General features: G+C 39.0%; 4 protein-coding genes across 8 annotated transcripts; all 4 read right to left on the bottom strand.

The window, feature by feature from the left end:
• Nucleotides 1-73: 73 nt before the first annotated feature.
• On the bottom strand, nucleotides 74-11964 carry susd1 (sushi domain containing 1). 4 transcript variants are annotated; one of them, XM_061766653.1, is made up of 18 exons: nucleotides 11752-11964; nucleotides 11497-11637; nucleotides 9644-9799; nucleotides 9251-9403; nucleotides 8950-9129; nucleotides 8327-8506; nucleotides 7204-7383; nucleotides 6927-7106; nucleotides 6658-6837; nucleotides 6304-6483; nucleotides 5470-5634; nucleotides 5229-5323; nucleotides 4880-5066; nucleotides 4166-4259; nucleotides 3317-3572; nucleotides 3211-3250; nucleotides 1077-1170; nucleotides 101-180 (listed from the first exon to the last, which is right to left on the bottom strand). In XM_061766653.1, exons 1-18 carry the CDS (start codon nucleotides 11804-11806, stop codon nucleotides 162-164), a joined length of 2535 nt encoding a protein of 844 aa, XP_061622637.1. In that variant the 5' UTR covers nucleotides 11807-11964; the 3' UTR covers nucleotides 101-161. The 4 variants fall into 4 exon arrangements, with proteins under 4 accessions (XP_061622638.1, XP_061622637.1, XP_061622639.1 ...); XM_061766654.1 differs by lacking the exon at nucleotides 1077-1170 and having other exon boundaries at nucleotides 74-180; XM_061766655.1 differs by lacking the exon at nucleotides 9644-9799.
• Nucleotides 11965-13928: 1964 nt separating this feature from the next.
• Nucleotides 13929-16802, bottom strand: si:ch211-12e13.12 (uncharacterized). The gene is made up of 2 exons (XM_061766650.1): nucleotides 16476-16802; nucleotides 13929-14572 (listed from the first exon to the last, which is right to left on the bottom strand). Exon 2 carries the CDS (start codon nucleotides 14381-14383, stop codon nucleotides 13946-13948), a length of 438 nt encoding a protein of 145 aa, XP_061622634.1. The 5' UTR covers nucleotides 14384-14572; nucleotides 16476-16802; the 3' UTR covers nucleotides 13929-13945.
• Nucleotides 16803-16931: 129 nt separating this feature from the next.
• si:ch211-12e13.1 (uncharacterized) lies at nucleotides 16932-19715 on the bottom strand. 2 transcript variants are annotated; one of them, XM_061766649.1, is made up of 6 exons: nucleotides 19580-19715; nucleotides 19394-19475; nucleotides 19168-19331; nucleotides 18609-18851; nucleotides 17799-18008; nucleotides 16932-17680 (listed from the first exon to the last, which is right to left on the bottom strand). In XM_061766649.1, the coding sequence occupies exons 3-6, from the start codon at nucleotides 19226-19228 to the stop codon at nucleotides 17499-17501; spliced, it is 696 nt and encodes a 231-aa protein (XP_061622633.1). In that variant the 5' UTR covers nucleotides 19229-19331; nucleotides 19394-19475; nucleotides 19580-19715; the 3' UTR covers nucleotides 16932-17498. The 2 variants fall into 2 exon arrangements, with proteins under 2 accessions (XP_061622633.1, XP_061622632.1); XM_061766648.1 differs by having other exon boundaries at nucleotides 19394-19638.
• Nucleotides 19716-19776: 61 nt separating this feature from the next.
• On the bottom strand, nucleotides 19777-20992 carry LOC133474717 (immediate early response 3-interacting protein 1). The gene is made up of 3 exons (XM_061766651.1): nucleotides 20623-20992; nucleotides 20238-20339; nucleotides 19777-20140 (listed from the first exon to the last, which is right to left on the bottom strand). Exons 1-3 carry the CDS (start codon nucleotides 20711-20713, stop codon nucleotides 20085-20087), a joined length of 249 nt encoding a protein of 82 aa, XP_061622635.1. The 5' UTR covers nucleotides 20714-20992; the 3' UTR covers nucleotides 19777-20084.
• Nucleotides 20993-21025: the final 33 nt, after the last annotated feature.

Below are 21025 nucleotides of genomic sequence, written 5' to 3'. Positions count from 1 at the left end.
TGGATGGATGGATGGATGAAATCCAACATGATGATGAAAAGCAACAACACTCCATATAGTTAGAAGTGAATGAAAAAAACGTATCATTCTAGTCAACATACTGAATACTCAAAAATGGCCAAAATGTATTAAAAGTATTTACAAAGTGTACAAAATGACAGTCATCTTCTCTTGACAAACCTGGAAAAGAAATAAAAACTGATTAAGATGCATATTTGAATGGACCAGTTTTTCATAGAGAAGTCCATAAAAACTTCAGCAAAACAAACATAGGGACGCAAAGAAAATCACAAATGAAACTACAACCCCAATTCCAATGAAGTTGGGACGTTAACTTAACTTAGAATTTTATGGCTGCAACATGTTCCAAAAAAGCTGGGACAGGGTCATGTTTACCACTGTGTTACATCACCTTTTCTTTTATCAACATTCAATAAACATTTGGGAACTGAGGACACCTAATTGTTGAAGCTTTGTAGGTGCACATTGTCCTTAAACTGTTCAACTACTTTCTCACGCACTTGTTCACAAAGAGGTGAACCTCGCCCCATCTTTGCTTGTGAATGACTGCGAAATTCAGGGAAGCTCCTTTTATGCCCAATCATGGCACCCACCTGTTCCCAATTAGCGAGCTCACCTGTGGGATGTTTCCCGTATTTTTTGCCACCTGTCCCAACTTTTTTGCAACATGTTGCAGCCATAAAATTCTAAGTTAATGATTATTGGCTAAAAACAATCAAGTTGATCAGTTTGAACATTAAATATCTTGTCTTTGTAGTGTATTCAATTAAATATAGGCTGGAAATGATTTGCAAATCAATGTGTTCTGTTTTTATTTATGTTTAACACAACGTCCCAACTTCATTGGAATTGGGGTTGTACTTTACTGTACATTTCATGTTACAGTATTGCAAGCCAATATCAGAACCTGAAACCCCATTACTGTACGAATACTATATTTAATTAAAACCAAAATGGAAAAACACACACATTTCTTAAATCTAGAAATGCTTGAGTAACTTGAAGACTATGATCTTAAGGGGTAAAGCTCTTTCATAGAGGTACGCCATCCTTACCAGGTGTAAGTGCATCCAAGAAAAGCTGCTAAAACTATCAGTCCTATTAAGGCAGCAGCACACAGCGATGAAATCATCACAACATAGGATCTACCTATAAAAAAATGTAACAAGCAAAATATGTATTTGCATTAAGAGCACCGAAAACTGCAGCTTTGTTATGAATTATTCAAAACAAACTAACAACTGCCAGCATTGTGGAGCATTTGGTGCTTTTGTATCACTCTTTTAAAAGCTTTCAATGCCAAAGGCAAACTCTGAGCCAGCTGTGGTGTACACTGGCCCTGGAAATAAGAGTTAAGATTAATTACAATAGAGTTAAGTTCCAAAATAATGTAAATATATACAACCCCAATTCCAATGAAGTTGGGATGTTGTGTTAAACATAAATAAAGACAGAATACAATGATTTGCAAATCATGTTCGGCCTATATTTCATTAAATATGCTACAAAGACAAGATATTTAATGTTCAAACTGATAAACTTGATTGTTTTTTAGAAAATAATCATTAACTTAGAATTCTATGGCTGCAACACGTTCCAAAAAAGCTGGGACAGGGTCATGTTTACCACTGTGTTACATCACCTTTTCTTTTAATAACATTCAATAAACATTTGGGAACTGAGGACACCTAATTGTTGAAGCTTTGTAGGTGGAATTATTTCCTACTCTTGCTTGATGTACAGCTTCAGCTGTTCAACAGTCCGGGGTCGCCGTTGTCATATTTTACGCTTCATAATGCGCCACACATTTTCAATGGGAGACAGGTCTGGACTGCAGGCAGGCCAGGCTAGTACCCGCACTCTTTTACTACGAAGGCATGCTGTTGTAACACGTGCAGAATGTGGTTTGGCATTGTCTTGCTGAAATAAGCAGGGTGGTCCATGAAAAAGATGTTGCTTGGATGGCAGCATATGTTTCTCCAAAACCTGTATGTACCTTTCAGCATTAATGGTGCCTTCACAGATGTGTAAGTTACCCATGCCATTGGCACTAACACAGCCCCATACCATCACAGATGCTGGCTTTTGAACTTTGCGTCCATCACAGTCCGGATGGTTCTTTTCCTCTTTGGCCCAGAGGACACAATGTACATAATTTCCAAAAACAATTTGAAATGTGGACTCGTCGGATCACAGAACACTTTTCCACTTCGCATCAGTCCATCTTAGAGGAGCTCGGGCCCAGAGAAGTTTCTGGGTGTTGTTGATAAATGGCTTTTGCTTTGCATAGTAGAGTTTCAAGTTGCACTTACGGAAGTAGCGCCGAACTGCATGTACTGACATTGGTTTTCTGAAGTGTTCCTGAGCCCACGTGGTGATATCCTTTACACATTGATGTCGGTTTTTGATGCAGTGCCGCCTGAAGGATCGAAGGTCACGGGCATTCAATGTTGGTTTTTGGCCTTGCCGCTTACATGCAGTGCTTTCTCCAGATTCTCTGAACCTTTTGATGATAATATGGACCGTAGATGATGAAATCCCTAAATTCCTTGCCATTGTACGTTGAGGAACATTGTCGACTATTTCCTCACACACTTGTTCAGAAAGAGGTGAACCTCGCCCCCTCTTTGCTTGTGAATGACTGAGCAATTCAGGGAAGCTTTTTTTATATCAAATCATGGCACCCACCTGTTCCCAATTAACCTGTTCACCTGTGGGATGTTCCAAACAGCTGTTTGATGAGCATTCCTCAACTTTCCCGTCTTTTTTGCCACCTGTCCCAGCTTTTTTGGAACATGTTGCAGCAATAAAATTCTAAGTTAATGATTATTTGCTAAAAACAATCAAGTTTATCAGTTTAAACATTAAATATCTTGTCTTTGTAGTGTATTAAATTAAATATAGGTTGAACATGATTTGCAAATCATTTCATTATTTTTTTATTTATGTTTAACACAACGTCCCAATTTCATTGGAATTTTGGTTGTATATATATATATATATATATATATATATATATATATATATATATATATATATATATATGAAATAACTTTCTTAAACGAGTAAAATCTTGTGATTCAAATTTGCTTTGCAATTATTGGGGGAAAATAATTGACTTTGAAAAAAAATTGATAGTTAGTAGTGCTCACTCATCAAAGAATTTTGCCAGAGTAGTATCTACTGTACCTGTTACTTTTGCCCACAGGACACAGGAGCTTTTTAAATCCTACAAAAAAGGAAATGAAAGAATGTCAGCACATTACTATTTGTACAGTATTGTATTTGCACTCACCTTTTTCCACTGACTGACTGCACGCAAGATGACGTAGTAGTTTTTGCCTTTCTCGAGAGGCGCATTGAAAAATCCTCCATAATGGAGACCATCTCCAACAGTAAAATGCATCTCTGCTCCGACACGGCTGATGCGCATCTGAGCTACAATGTGTCCCTGTAAGGAATCACTTTTGCCTGAGGGCTTTCCATTCACAGGAGAGGAACAGTCAAAGGCCATAAATCCCTCTATTGGAAGTACAAACACTTGGTAGAAACTGTCAAATGAGAAGAAAACAATGGTATTTGTAATATTATATATTTAAAATCGATATACACTGACGAGATACATTAGGACTACTTTCACAATCTAATCAGCACAATACAAGAGCTCTAGCAAATATTTCTTAGAAAAAACCCTATGCCTGGTTTTGATTGAGTGGTATTGATTTGTTTATTATTGTGGGCGTAGTTTGGAATGGGGTGGAGCTGCATTGCATCAAACAGAGAGCTGTGTCCAATATTTATTGGAGATTCTCAGGTAGAGCTAAACAAAATATTAGAAACAGTTCTCAGTCTGACACAATGCAGTTCTACACCAGCTGATACCTCTCTTTTGACATTGTCATTCAAAATTGAGTATCATTATTATTGTATCTTTAGTAAAAATGTTCAATTCCTGTAGTGGCGCTCATGAGATTGTGCAAGTAGTCATAATGTTGTGGCTGGTCGGTGCAAGGACATGCTTTTATTATTATTTACATTAAAACTGCTTTTAATGTGTTTTCAGTTTTAGATGATAGAAAATATCCTGCTGAAATTCAATTTCCCCATAAGCAACCACGTACAGTACAGCTCTGCTGGTCGTCACCTTATTGTGTCGAGAGTGCTGGGTGATCTGTGTAGCCTCAGAATTGGTACAGGAGTCTCATATTCTCTGTAGTGGATTTCTGGTACTGCAGGTTCTGTCAAATTGTGTCATGTGTATAAATATTATAACATCCAACCAATTACAAATCACAAGCTATCAGTACAGTGTTTCTGGTTCCAAATTGAGAAGTCCCTTAATGCAGAAAAAAAACAAAACAAGTTATTTTGTTATTATTTTATGAATAATAATAATAATAATTTAATTGTAATAATTTAATTATGTAAAACACTAAATTAAGTTTGCATTGGAGCCAGGCCAAGGTCCCAAATATCCAAATGTATAGCATGTATTATAATTCAGTCCCACATATTTAGTCCTCGCCAAGTGACTGACAATTAAAACAGTATGTATATTTTTTTCAAAAGATACAATTCTATAATTTTCCAACAATATTCATTGTTGATACAGAATAAATTTAATAAATGGAATGTGTGTTGGATAAAGTCTGTGTCTCAAAATTAAGTGCTTTTGAACAAAGCATCCTATAGTGCATCCAAACCATCGACGTATGCATTTTTCAGATTGAATAAAGTATCAATATAAAATATATGAGTTATCAAATCATTATGACATGTAACTTTTTGTTACATGAAACCCTACTAAACTATTGTGGGAACAGTCTTGTTGGCCTTTACACAGGTTGTTCAGTGATACCTGTCAAACTGGTGTTAATAGTGATGGTGGCTGTGTATCCAACAGACAATGCAAGGATAGAGATGCTGTAGTTTGTGGCTGGAAGCAAACTGAGACAGATCTCGAGCCAGTCTGCCTTAGAGCTCAGAAACTGCTTCCTTTTTTCAAGAAAGGCCCTCTCATACTCTCTGGATCCTATGTAGATCACCTAAGATTTAAAGGTGAGAATTCATTTGCTTTGGCAACTTTAGTAATCAAAATATTCTTCTTCAAATTGTTCATAAGCAGTGAGCGGCTTTTTGGGGGTGGGGGGCTTGGAATGTTAACACATGCTCAAATTTATCTTAGATAAAGTGTTTACATTGGTTACCTTGTACATTTCTGTGGCCTCTTCATACTTTTCTGCTCTCCACTGCAAACATTTTTCATTCAAAACAAGTAGTTGATGGATGGGTGGTTTGATTTCTGTGAACAATATGAGAATGAACACATTTTTACCTCACTTTTGAATGTCCACTATTGCATAAACACTATCATATTTAAAATACTTTCTTGAACTTTTATAACCAAACACAAGTTAACTGCCTGTCCTTAATAGGGAAATAGCTCACCTATGCAATTGAGTGTAGCTGTTTGCCACACACCAGAGCTGCTGCACGTGGAGACATTGCTGCCCCTCCAGCTGTGATAGCCACTCACACAGCGATGGATCACTACACTTCTGTTATGCCATACTACCTCTGAGTGGGCAAGGAAGGGGACCGGGCCACATTTTGCTGGGAAAACAATGGCACTGATTAATCACAAATTAATTAACAATCTTAGACACATATTGAATCTATTGTTTCTCTTAGTTCAATAATAGAAGCACAAAAACTGATTAAACATACAACAACAACAACAAAATCATTTGTAATGCGTGCAAACAAGTAGTGTTTTCTTTCTGGGCAGATAGGGTTCATTAATCCCTGTTGGTGAAACAATACAAAACAAAAACAGATTTTGTCAGACATGATTTTATCGCAGTGATGACTGCTGCTGCTGCTGCAGCAGGGGAAAAAAAAATAAAAGACACTCCAGTGTGTACTGTTTAAGCAAAAATGTGCACACTGACCAACCAAGCAAAATAATCATAAAGAGAAGTGTTTCTAATTCTTGAATAAAATTGTTTACCTACAGTACATGTGAGGGTTGGAAAAAAATAGAAAAAAACAACTCTAGGTATGATGCATTTCACATTTACATTATGGAAAACTACAACTGTAATAATAAACATTAAACGTTAAATGAATACCTGTCTTAAATAAATACTTCACTCTAACCTGCCTTTACTTTGTGAATGCTTGTACTGGCCATGCAGGTGAGTGTACTTTTCCAAATTGAATATTTAAAAATATCTAGGGTTACCTCAATTTGTTTAAGGACACTAGACTTAATTACTATACCTTTGCAATTTAATGATATGTTTGCCCACTCGCCTGATGTTAGACATGTGGAAATATTATCTCCACCCTCCTGGTAATATCCTTCCACACATTCATACAGCACGACACTGCCAGGACTAGTGGAGCGCTCCCACAGCAGGTTAGTATGGGGGAGGGTTTGTGGAGGACCACATGTTATTTCTGCACACAGACATGAATTAATGAGACAAAAGCCTATCAGGCAACATGGGCTTCAACCCTTGTGACTTGAAGAACCCAAAACTGACATGAATATGCAACTGTTGTGTACCGTTAATTAAATAGGATTTAATAAATTGAACAAATAAATTCAGTTCTGATCTTCAAACGTTGCACCTTCACACCAAAGATCAATTTCCTCCCACAGTCCATTCTGTCCACATATGGAGAAGTTCCTCACACCCTTTATGTTATATCCTTCATCACATTTGTAAATAGCCACACTGCCAACATGTGACGTGCCATCCCATAGTCTTTTAGTATGTGGTTTCAAAACCGGCTCCTGACATTTGATTTCTATAACAAAAAAGACAGGAAATCATTACATATCAGGAGTTAAGTCAAAACTGACTTAGGAATTATGTCTTAATCCGCAACATTATCACCTTGGCACTGCAGAGAGGGCTTGTCCCATTTTCCAGTGTCAGTACATACTGTTTTATTTATTTCTCCAACACTGGAATATCCAGATTGACACTGATAAGCAGCCTGAGAGCCCACAGTGGAGACGTGATCCCATAACAGGACTGAATGAGAGATGTCAGGAGGAGAGCCGCAGTCAACATCTACAGAGATGAACATTTTGGACGTTATTTGAATGGAACATCATCTCTGTCCATCAATCGCACTTGAAGATCAACTACAGTAAATCTCTGCCATTACCTTTGCATGAAATGTTTGGCTTTGTCCAGTTACCATTAGATGAGCACAGTGAAATAGCACTGGCCTCACTGTGATTAAATCCTTGTTTACAATAGTAGTTTACAATGCTTCCAGGAGTGGAACTGCCATTCCACATATGCCCAGTGTGTGGCACTGTAAGGGGTTTGCCGCATAATATCTCTAGGAAGTTACACACATAGCATGTTGTTTAATACACTTCTACACATACACCGGCATAAGACTTAACGGCCGAACGGGAGTCACTGGGTTAGTCACACTTGTTTTCGTTACTGGTAATTAATAATGATTGTGGGCGGCACGGTGACCCACTGGTTATCACGTTGGCCGACAGGTTAGCACGACAAAAACAGCAAAGAGGTGAGTTTTGATTACTCACAGAGTATAGGTTGGGGGGTGGGAAAAAAACACAAATAGGCACATTTGCGAAAGCCAAACCGAATATGTGTGAGTTCCCTGTATTACAATAACCATATTCAATCAGAGTCAATATCAGTCAACCTTTGCCAAGGCTGCACTATTAGTAAGACTACTAGTACTTGTGTTTGTCCATTTGTTTGTTATCAAACCTGTCACTTCCTGGTTCACGGTGGATCACGTACGAACGGGAACATCATTGTGATTCTGCGGGGCTTCGATATTCCGTTGATAGCGTAGTGACTCAAACGATAACAACTATTTTCTGTATGTCAAAATGACTGCTATGAAAAAGGTACTGGTGGTTAATACAACCTAGCATTGGCCCGAGACTTTAACACAGTACTGTACATCTTAACTGTTTTATCAACTTTGCAAAGTAGATGGTCCACTAACGATTTGCTGGTTTTGCTTGGTGCTACAGTCAGGAGGACAGTTATGGCCCTCAATGTCTACGATAATGTACACAATAGGTATCGGAACCTGTGCGTCTCTCCGCTTTCTATTGAGTCCACCTACTGTGGCCCTGGTGGAGGATTCTCACACTTGCTTTCAAACACAGTGACCCAAATAAATTCCCATTTGCGGTTGTTCACTAAGCTCATTAGTGTAATTCTGTTGAACTGCGCACAACGGCCAGACAGAAACAGGCTGTAAAGTCACAAGAGAAAACATGCTGTTTGTGTACCTTGGCAAAGCAGAGTCGCACCCTCCCACTGCCCTGCTGCGGTGCAGGTGAAGACATTGCTCTTTCCAATGTTGTGATAGCCAGAGTTACATTGATACAGCACCTCAGTGCCCACCCTCGAGCGCTTATTCCATTGCATGTGTGAGTGAGGGAAGGTGGGAGGAGAGCCACAGTCAATCACTGAGAGGCAAGACAGTGACATGTGGCATGAAACCATCTCATACAGTAGACAGCAAATCATGAGTGTGATGATACCAAAAGCTAGAACATTGCAGTAATCAGTAATGTTCTTTGTTTAACATTTAGGGGGAGGAAGGAGAAATGCATAATTTGTATTTCTCTCGATTTCTCCAATTACCAATTACCGGAGACAAATTCCTTGTGTGTTTTTTGGACATACTTGGCAAATAAAGATGATTCTGATTCTGATTCTGAGTGCAAAGCTTCCAAATCAATGGACAATGGACCACATTGGGTAACAGACAAAGGCCAGTCTACATATATTCATACTTAGTTATATGTCATTCCCATGATTGACTTATTGATATACAAAATGCTAGTGTTTGTATAGACAATATGAGCTGCAGCGAGAATAGGGTTGGGTTTTTCTCTTGTTTCCTTACCGTCACAGATCACGGTGAGCCCACGCCACAGCCCGTCAGCCCCACACTGTGAGGCGTTGTTACCACTCGTCCACAGAAAGCCTTCGTCACACTCAAATGACGCCACGCTGCCAAAGGTTGTGCCTGTTGCTGAAACCAGTACTATGTCCTCGTGCAATTTTGGATGGCCACAGTCCACCACTGAGTTGGGGGACATCATGAAACACAGTTAAATGTCTTTACTGATCATCACAGCTCATTCAATCAGATCACAATTGACACTTCACACTTTTTGCAACAAGTTTAGCAAATGCAATTTGACCTTGACAGGAAGCCTTGTCTTTGTGAGGGTGAAAGGGCTCCGTCCCATTGTGGACTCGATATCCTAGCTGACAGCTGCAGTCAAAACTGCCATCCAGGTTCCTGCAGTGACCTCCTTCTCCACAAAGCCCAGCCACCTTGCACTCATCTATGTCTTCACGGCAAATTGGAAACAAGCATGTCACTCAACCATCACTTTGCTAGCCTTTAACCAGGTAAGCCTGATTCAGCCTGATCTGAGAAATTAGTTAAATGTAGGTAATGTAGGTAGTGATGCAATCGTTTACTAGAATGGAACTCGGGTGACTGCAAGATTTAACTTCTTAGCTTGAAAATTAAACATGTGATACAGTAGATTAACTTTTCACTTGATGGTTTCTGATGAATAGCTCACCCTGGCAGTGGGTTCCATCATTCGGAATGAAGACAGGCAAGTTATTGGAAGCCATGTATCCAGTCAGACAGGTGCAGTAATAGCTGCCATATGTATTGTGGCATGTCGTGTGCTGCCCACAGATCTTAGTGGCTCCTATCTGACACTCATCTTTGTCTAGATGCAATAAAACCAGAATGTTCGTCAGCATCAATTACATCTGCACAATCTAGTGAGATTAAATCCAAGAGATATATTAAAAAAATTCTTTACTGAGGCCGGACGGCTCAATTTGGATTAACACTGCCAGAGAGGTATTTCATAAATAATGTTGTATGTTTATTCAATATTCACTTCAATTACTCTCGGTGCTACAAAAAAAACAAAAACATCAGGATTATTCACAATACAGAGCTCACACAAATAGAGTATAGAGCTCACACAAACTCACCATTTTTTTTTTTTTACAATCAAAACATGATAGTTAACTACTGATCTGGTTCATTTTTAAACAGCACAAATAATGTACAATATAATAAACGACCAACGTCCTTGAAATGTTCAAAAAAAATTATTATTTTTTTAAAAAAATAGCATTGGGGTTATATTTTGAGTGGCCATCTAAATTGATAACAGTCTTAATATTAATTAATATTATACAGAGTACAAAGAGAAAGGACTTTAACAAGCAGATTGTTTTCACAGATTTGTTTATTCCTTGTCTATTCTTTGTAAATGTGCATGCATGTAAATATTGTATGTACTGTATACATGAATATGTGAGTACAATAATAATAATAATAATTACTATTATGTTATGTATGTAGTGACTTGTGACTGTCAGTGTGAAGACAGGATACGCCATTTCTACTCCAGCTGACCAGAGAAGGGGTCGGATTAAAACAAGCATTATGCTTCTTACTACTCCCTTTTCAAACATGTTAAGTTAATATGCTGTTGTTTATTTATTTATTTGATTTATTTTTTTAGGATTGTTTGAATGCTTTGATCTGTTTGTTTGTTCTTACTGTGCACTATGCCAAGTTCAAATTAAATCCTTCATTCATTGATTCATGCAGCCGCCTCTTCATTCATTTGTTCATGCGTTCGTTCATTCATTATTGTGGTTGCTCAGTGGTATCGGGCTGAACTGCATCAAACCATTGAACTGTTTTAGAAAAACTTTCATTACAGGTCTTTCGGAGCTCAGTCTCTGGGCACAAAGGTTAAGGATGAAATTCTCCATATCTGCACCACTTCCAGCCTTAATAATGAATAATAATAATGATAATTTCTACAATCTCTGACAATGACAGTCAAATCTGATCCTTAATAACAGAATTTTCTTTTGATCAAGCTATTCCATTGCATCTCATAATTCCCTCTGACAATCTCTCCCCCACCCCCACATTACAATGGTTTAATAACTGCAACTTTGGTGTAGATACAGTATGTTGAAACAACTCAATAGCAATATGTTTAGCTGTACACTGGATGTCAAAAGCTCCTCTAAAAGTAGTAAACAGTCGTAACTTTACAGTATTGTGTTTTAGTTTTTATCTTACCAGTATATAAATGTGTAAAATTCATAATGTGATTCCGTTGGGAATGTAATGTAATTCAATAACTAACCTGATTCCATAGTGTGTTTGCACTATATTCGTGTAGTGAATCCTTATTTCCTCCTTTCTGATGTAACTTGTACATGTCTACACTGTGACATCAATAACGAAAATGTTTTCATACTGTAAAATTCAACATTATTATTTCAAACTACTGTACGTCAGTCATTGAAAATCTTTGAGGTTGGCGCGGCACTGAAACTGGAAACACTTCAATCTGTAAGAAAATGTATCATGATGCATATTTCCTACCTTGACAAAAGGTCCTCCCGTTTCCTACAAAACCGTACTTGCAGTTACAAACTTTTCCAGATTTATCATACTTGTCTTCACATGTGGCGTTAACGTGGCAGCTAGCGCACACGTCCAGAATGTTCGCCGCAGCTGGCGTCGCTGAGAGGAGAAAGAACATCCATCGCTCACTTTCTTTCTTGAAGGCAATAGAACACTTTGTATGGAATATCACACAATTCTCCCAATATAAGAGTTGTGTATTAATATGCTCACCTGAACCCACACAAAGAAGAAGAACCATGAACACAGTTGTGCTTCTCTCATCCATCTTAAGTTTAATGTCTCCCTGTCGTGGCACTTCATAAGATAGTCATCCTCCTCACCCCCAACTTCTTTCATTTTCAGTCTTTGGACTGAGGGCACCCTAACGACACTGGGGACATTTAAGAAAACCAGAGCTGAGATAATGCTGGCAGATGGGGTCGCCTTTAGGAAACTCAAAGATATCAGTGGTATTCTTTTTTTCTTTGTTTTGTTTTCATCTGATACGCTGACACATTCAGTTCCACTTCACTTGTTGTTAGTTGATAACAGGGGAATTCTCGAAATGTGGCAATTCAGGACATTATTTAGGAAGTCCTCGAGACAACTGTTTCAGCATTGGAAACGTAAAACATGGAAATGATGATCAAAAAAACATAAAAACTGCAGTAAATACAATTTAAATACCACTGTTAAAGAGAAGCTACAAATAAATGAAAGAACACCTGAGTTTAGTTTACCTGATGGCCGTTACACTAGTGCCTCAATGATACTACCACTGTCTGTCATTGGACTTTATAATAAATGGATTTGTCAAACATCAGTGTTTGTCATGGCTGACAGGGGATTTTGGAGGGTCAGTTGCTGTGCAGTGGGAGGGGGAGATAAGTCGCGTCAACTGTTATCTCCAATTTCAGTTGAGTGCTCCTAACTGGTGTCTGTCAGTCAAACCAGTAAGAGATTGCCTCACACCAGTGAGCCGCCTGCTCCGGACTGATTAACCTCACAGCCTGCAAAACTCTACAAATACATAAGTAACCACCGAACAGACAGTTCACTGACAGACATCTTTTTCAAATCAGTTATTGTTCCGCTGTCAAGTTGCACTCTAAAATTGGAAATGACTGAGTTACAATTCATTTGCTGTGTTGTTAATTTGAGTTATCACAGAAAAAAAGATGACTTTAATTCATGTTTCATTGTGCTAATACTGTATATTCTAACAGTCGAATTGACGAAGTCTATGCAATTGTGCTAATCAGCGCTGCCCAATGTTCCGCTGGGGGCCTTTTTTGTCCATCCCCCCATCCATTTCTGTACCTCTTATCCTCTTCCTTTTTAGGGTCGTGGGGAGTTGGAGTCTATTCCAGCTGATTGGTCACCAGTAAGTCTTAGAGTACTCATGGAGACAGACAACCATTCATTCTCACATTCACACTGTGGGAATTGAACACATGCTGGCTGCACCAAAGTACAGTGAATGTACCACCAGACCAAAGGTCACCGACCTTTTTGAAACGGAGAGCTACTTCTTGGGTACTGATTAATAAGAAGGGTTGCCAGTTTGACACACTTCTCTAATAACAAATTACCTTTAATAATATCCATCCATCCGTTCATTTTCTGAGCCGCTTCTCCTCACTAGGGTCGCGGGAGTGCTGCAGCCTATCCCAGCTGCCATCGGGCAGGAGGCAGGGTACACCTGAACTGGTTGCCAGCCAATCGCAGGGCACATACAAACAAACAACCATTTGCACTCACATTCACACCTACGGGCAATTTAGAGTCTCCAATTAATGCATGTTTTTGGGATGTGGGAGGAAACCGGAGTGCCTGGAGAAAACCCACGCAGGCATGGGGAGAACATGGAAACTCCACACAGGCGGGGCCGGGGATTGAACCCAGGTCCTCAGAACTGTGAGGCTGACGCTCTAACCAGTCGGCCACTGTGCTAAGATTTGATTTTATAGAATTTTATTATGTTTTAGATTAAGTGATATTGTTCAGCAATATCTGAATTTGCACATTCATATTTTATTTAGTTACTTTTATTTTATTTGACATTCATACTTTGATTTAAAAAATAAATTAGACGTTACTCTCCAGTTACTCAGACGAGTCGTTTTTTTCACGGAGTACTTTCTTACTCTTACTCAAGTAATTATTTGGAGGATGACTTTTTACATTTACTCGAGTCATATTCAAAAGTAACAGTACTCTTACTTGAGTAAAATATTTGGCTACTCTACCCACCTCTGTCTGTTTCATGACACCGTGAGGAGCTGCACCAGTAACACAGTAATACCAGCCTGTAGCAAGCAAATGCATTTATTTTAAATTAGTAAGTTCATTAAATTACATTTATGTTCATGATATAATAACATAAATGAGGGGGAGGGGGGGGGGGTGAAAAGCAGAATTTAGGTCATAGGATGGTGCAGGTGCAGCAGTATTGATTTCCACGTGAAGACTCGTGCTGAGGAAGTGGACCGTCAAGGGGCAAGGATTCACCCTTCCATTTGGACCCCGAGGGGCTGGAAGTGGAAACCGGTCTCCCACACACCAGGTCCGCAGCTTTCCCATCCATGACAGACAAGTTATTCACCGTTTTCTCTCTTAGGGACATGTCCCCATCATCATCGTCATCTATAAGCACAAACTCCTTGAGGTAAACCATTGTCACCCTGTGGAGACTGTCATGATCTCCTGGTTCCTGCAAGGAGTGCCTGTCAACAAAGTTGAGAGTGGAGGTTTCTGTCAGGGTCTCCGGTAGATCTGTGGAGTTGTCTTCTGGACCTGAATAGGCCTGTGTGCTGGAATCCACAGTCCACATGGAGATCCTTTGAGCACTACTGTCCCTCATACTGAACTTTTGCTCATTGCTGTTGCATGATGTACTATTGTCTTTAACGCGGCCATTTTCAGAGGGGATCTTAAAAGCCACATTCTCGTCGTCATGGTACACTTGCACATTGCTGCACCCTGTTGGCGAAGAGAGGGGGATGCTGAGAGACTCCACTTTTCCTTGTGTCTTCACATACGTTTTTTTGTACTTTTATACCACAAAAGACAAAATAATAAATAATCAAAAGTTAATTATTGACTCTTTAAATAGCAGTCCAAAAAAGAAGGTGGAATTAATTGCAAAGTATTGAATTATTTGAGATTTAATTCATATTCTTCAGACATCACTCACTACTGTTTTAACACCTGATACCAGTTCCTAAAAGTCATATTATAGGCCAGCAACTGTCTCAGGCTATGTAAATTATACACCCTCAGAAAATCATTGTACATTTGGGGTAAAACGCCTAACCTCAAAAGTATTGTTCGTGTACTCTTGTCCAACTGACTATTACAATTTGGAAACCTACTTTTTAGACCTAAAAAAAAAGAAGTAACATTCTGTAAAATAATGAACCTTGTGAAACAGAAATGGACATCTATTGTTGTCCTGTTTCTTAAAGTGCATAAGGTGGCAGAAAACACTGATAAACATCAGGATTACTTGCAATTGCTATGGTATACATAGACCCATGTGAGTGATGCTTTAAAATGTGCACATTTATTTAAATTGGTGTGCAAAATGTTTGATTTACAGATTTTTATTTCCCCAAGTATTCCATGTCACTGGATATGTAATTCACTTAATTACTTTCTAATTACATGTGTGTGCCTGTACAATACAGGTGATTTTCAGTTTGGTGGTACAGTATAATATAATTAGATTATTATTATCTATACAGAACTTAGAAGTGGTAAGTGATATATATTTTTTTAAACACTATAGGTCATTGTTGCAGCTGTAATCCCAGAGCAAAGTCTTTATATTTTTGTTATGAGAGGCGAAAGGAAAAAGAGCTTAATGTAATGCTGTGCAGTTCTATTCTGAAGCAAACGCCATCACATTAATAATCATATTTGAAATTGAGAACGCAAGCATAATTTTAACGCACCAATTTTGTGACCAGTAAGATAACACTATCCGTTATCCTCAAACATCAAAAGCCCCAGGGTTATTTGATGAACAAAGTAGTCCTCATAAGGACATTAGATGCAGAACAAACTGTCATTCACTTCTGGACTCCCTAAATAAATAAATGGTACTGGTACTCTTAAGAGAAGTAAAAATAACTTAGCTCCCTAAGGATGACCTCTTTCAGGATGGAGACAGTTGAACTCCACCAAAGTGAGCAAGGAGGGAGACATTTGTTTCAGCCGTCACACGCAAACACAATACTATATGTTTTTGCGGTCCACATTTGACACAAGAACATTTTCCAATCTGCATGCTAAAACCACAAGATTCTGCGACAGAGCATTACACACTGACCTTCTTTCACTTGACTGACTCATAAGCGTGACAGAATCAGGACTGTATGAATAAATAATAACAACCATGTGCATGTTTAAGCTTGCTCATCTCCACCTTGTGCTTTTGGCCGAGTAACAATGGCAACAATAGCTGAAAATTAGAAATGATTTCAAATCATTCAATTGAATTCACCAAGTTTGTTTTTGTCGCAGGAAGGAATACAAGAGGTTTTGAGGGCACCGAGACATGAAATCTTCTGTCTACTACTGCCTTTTTATAGTAATACAGCTAGTAAATTATATTTTTTTGTAAGAAATATGCAATCTTGATTTTATGTAGCATAACAGAAAGGTCTTTATTGTATTTTTTTTAAAACAATCCTCTTACTCAGTAAAATTGATTAGAAATGTTGACAAAACCATTCGTGAAGCAGTATTAGAACATTACTTCTCAATAAAACAACTTTAATTTTCAACACAATTGCAGAAACATACAAATAAACTATACACATGACGAATATTAAAACAAAGTTGATTATATCGATTTTTTTTTGTATTTAGAAAATGCTGATCTTGTGAAATCTAGTTAAAACAATGAACACATTTCGGAATAGCACACAACATAACATACTTGCCATTACCTTTGTCCTTAAAAAGCCCTTCCCAGCAGTTTTTGTAGTCTAAAAACAAAATACAAAAAGGGGGGGGGGGGGGGAAATCACATGGCACAGGAGGGAGAATGCGGTGTACAGCTCTTGAAGTGCAAATGATGAACATCACTTTCTGGTCCAAGCAACCGAGAATCACTGTACCCGCCCTCACTTCTTTCCACATACTAGAACTCCCCCACATCGGAATCGCAGGAGATGCTATTCGGAGCTTCCAACGATTGAGTGTCACTGATCACGCCAGTAATATTAATAATATTAATAAATGCACATGCAATATCTTTCATTTACACTACGCCATGTTATTTTTACAATTACAGCGTCCTATATATTCAGTTGAGAAATATGACACTGATAAAAGTTGAATAATTAAATTACAAGAAACCATTATTTTCACAAAGAAAGATGAATTGGACTAACACACACACATAGTATAGAAAATGGTTTTATTGTATGGATGGATGGGGTAAAAATGAATTTATTGCATTTCCACAATTGGTGAATCAAACATATTGTCGAATCATATCAGTGACTTTGTGAAGCTTAATCTATACACAAATATGCACGGTAAAATGTTAGAATTTCTCTGATACCAGTCACCAATCAGCATCTCTAAAGTTAATGCACTACACTATTAATTTTCAATAACTTTACGTAATGTTAAATTAAATAAATAAACCACTTTTGTGAGGAGTCCAAAACACTTTTCTCAAGTGGTTAGCACTTATCTGTTATTAGTTGACTTGTTGTGAATGACTCCCATCTCTGTTGAATACATCATTGGCGGCAGCAGGACTTCAAACTGGTTATGATCAATCTGTTCCATTTTTATAGCAGAGGATGCAGTTCTAATCTATGTACATGTACATTCATCTCAGGACTCCAAAGTGAGACGAGGACACGGGACATCACACACCGTGGGAGTGGGAGATAGTACAAGTCACAACATATATTTTGTCGTTTTGGGATACTGATATTGACTACTTCCCGTTTCAGTCAGTCCCGAGATATCACTCCCACTAAGTAATACTTGCTGCCTCCGTGTTGCTGCATTTGGAATCTGAGGTCTCGGGTAGACGACTGACCTCTACAAAATGAAAGGGTCACTTTGCTTGGCGCCAACAAACGTTCATCAAACTGGGCCAGGATGTTCAATGGAGAAGTGATGACTTCAACCCCTGGTGATACAAAAAAAATAAAAAATAAAATGAATCAAGAACTGTTACAGTTTAGCAATATAACGTCAGATAATTTGACACTTGGAACTTAACCACAAACTTCTTGATCATGAATTACCATTGTGCTTCTCTATTTCAGCCAGGCAGACAGACAACATCCAGAGACTCGACATGGGCCGCAACTTGAAGCCAAACAGAGTGGCTGGCAGAAAGAGGAACCAATATTCCAAGAAGGACCAGGAACATGGTGGGCCAGCACTCAATGGAACTCTGAGCTGCACTTGTTTCACATGTGGGAACTCACCTTCATCCTTTTTACCCGCCAATACTGCACACAAGCAATACAAAATGATTCCACTCATGTTCAACATGTTGCTTTGATTCATTGTCATATCATGTGTCTAATGATAATTCACATTGGTCACAAATGTTTTTTTTTTTTTTTTTTATTGAATAAGTTTTACGCTATAATAGCAAAACAACTTAGTTCAAAGAGATCTGCGAGATCACAAGTCGTCGCGGGACAATCGTCAGCATTCCCGTCAACTATGGCTGCAAAATATTTTCAGCTAAATTTACATTGGAAGTGGGTACATTTGAAAATGATACTTAATACTGTTGATTATTACTGGTCCCCAGCCAATTGCAAGGCGCATATAGAACCAGTCACACTGATGGACAATCTAGTTTTCAAGGAACCTAACATGCACTGTTTTTGTAATGTGGGAGGAAGCGGGACTACCCAGAGAAAAACCCACGCAAGCACAGAGAGAACAAACGCCACACGGGAAGGCTGAAGCAGAGATTCGTACGCCGAACCACAGAACTACAAGACGTACGAAACACTAGTTCATCGCGCTGCCCGGGGAAAGTTTCAGACTTTGAAAATCCAGAATCTGAACAAAGTTACATTAACGGTGATGCTCACTTTCATTTTCGTTGTTGGCTCCACATTCGATGGCTTGTCGGTACTTGTTTTTAGAGAGCAGTGTGAGGATGCTCTCCCACACGAGACTCTTGGAACGGGAAGTGGCAGACAGCAAGACATCCACCTCCACGCCGACATCTACGGGTCTGTACACCAGGACTTGAACTTGCAACATGAAGGGACCTTTCTTCAGCTCATCAACTGGTTGATGCGTTTTAATGCTCTGGCGCACACATACCAGACCTGGAGACGAATATGATGAACTCGTCACCTGTAATAATGTCAACATAGACGGCAAGTCGTTGCTTCACGAGTAGTAGGGTGCAGATCTCAACTGGTGCACGGTTAGGTTTTCTGTGCTCAGTGGAGTTTTGCCTCAATGGTAACATTTACGATAAGGATCTCGAAGAAACGGCTTGCAATCAAAGTGTTTTCACTTTGATTGCAAATAATAAACTTCGATTGCAAAATAATGATTATAATAAACTTTGATTGCAAAATAATAAACTTGCTGCAAGAATCGGTTTGGTATTAAAGAATACTACAATATTGAACTTACCAACTGGGCTCAGCCGGAAGTTGTGATCAGTAATGGCCATAAGCAGAAGCGTGCGGCACATCGCTTCGGGGAAGCAGAGAGGAATGTCTCTGTATTCGCTATCTGGATAGTCCCAACCATACCCTGCAGAACTGCAAAACCTCCTCAAATGCACCGCGTTCAGCCTGAAAACCGGAACAACTTACTCATACTGCTTTGAAACATTGTGCTAGTACGGTCATCTCACCTGCAGTTGTGGACGGCGTAAACAACGTCGCATTTCTTTTGCCCGTGTGGCTCGTACAAGGAGCCCTTTCTCCGACTAAGAGCTTTGGTCAGATATTTGATCAACAGATACGAAAGACTTGGAAGTCTCTCGAAGCTGAGTGAATTTGTTTTCAGTAATATATGAGAACGGTAGATGTGGACATACCCGAAATATATACAGCATACAGACAGCGAAGCTAAAACGTAATTCTGCATGTTTCTCATCTTTTGCACTGAACTTGCTTGAAACGTACAATACCGACGCTCGTGAACTTTTGTTTCTATGACACGGGAAGAAGTTGGTTAGTTGGTTTCCAAGACGGCGAGTGGACTAGGACAAAACAAGAGGCCGCGAGAGGAACACTGGTTTAGCATCAATTCTTTATTATTGAGCATTGGACGAAGAATAGAACGCCTTTTACATCTAATTTACAGTCACACGTTATATATTGCTCAAGTCCCAAACCTTTCTGGAGATTTTAAAGGGTCAAAGTCACTACATAATAGCAGACTCCCGTTTAACCACTGTAGAAAACCGCCTGTGACAATATATATATATATATATACACACACACACACACACATACTTTTCTCGAAGCACATTCATTACTCCACAGCGACTGTGAAGATGGAGGCAACCGGTTCGGTCCGTTTTTGTCCATTCATTTTCTTCATCCAAACAGCAGCAACAAGACGATACACACAGAATTCACTGCGACCAAAGGCACTGCAAAGTCGATGACACGAAGAATAGGAGTTACTGGACTCGTTCAAGGCCGAACATCAACACAAGCTATGCGCGGCGAGTTGTGGCTGGCGCTCACCTCTCATGACGGTGCGCACAGAGCGAATCAGGTTCATCATCTGAACTTTGATGCCTGGCTCATCACCAAATCCTCCAACGCCCTGGTCCGCTCCCCAACCAACTACACGCATACATCAACGGTATAACATTTGCACATATGACAATATAATCAAGAGTCAACATTTTCAAGCAATTGTAAGTTACAGTACTTTATATGACCCAAAGATGAACGCAATCCCAGTCAATTCGTGACATGATTCTTGACTTTGTTCAGGATGCACGACTCCTTTATACCAAATGCAATTATTCGTCGTTGAATTCTTTACGCTACGATTGCTAGCCAGGGTGCTAATATTGGCTGTATCGACGACAAAAACAATCGATGTAGATTCAGCACGACTTACTTCTACTCAAAAACCGTTCTTCGTGTAGCACGGCCACTGCGTTCACGCACAGAATTGCTGCTTGAATGAGGGAGTAAAGAGTAAATGCCATGTTAACTCAATAGTTGATAGACTTTCTACGGCTGACGTAGGCTACGGTAGCCTTGGAGGGGAAAAAGATAGTTTGTACTTTGCGTATTGTGCGACGTTGAATACGTGCAGCCGAAAACAATTGTATTTTGTATTAGCAGTATTACGTGCTATGCGATAGATTGTTTATATACTGCACATACGTGCGAATTAGTTTCAATGATAAAAACAAACCGGGTGGTACCTTTTACTTGTACAATGCAAATTGTGTCAAAATGTGTACATCTTTGTTCGACTGTGATGCGATACAGATGATTTATATATTCAATACTGT

This window comes from Phyllopteryx taeniolatus, chromosome 3 (assembly GCF_024500385.1).
Source record: "Phyllopteryx taeniolatus isolate TA_2022b chromosome 3, UOR_Ptae_1.2, whole genome shotgun sequence".
NCBI lineage: Eukaryota > Metazoa > Chordata > Actinopteri > Syngnathiformes > Syngnathidae > Phyllopteryx > Phyllopteryx taeniolatus.
This window is presented reverse-complemented; position numbering and strand designations above follow the sequence as displayed.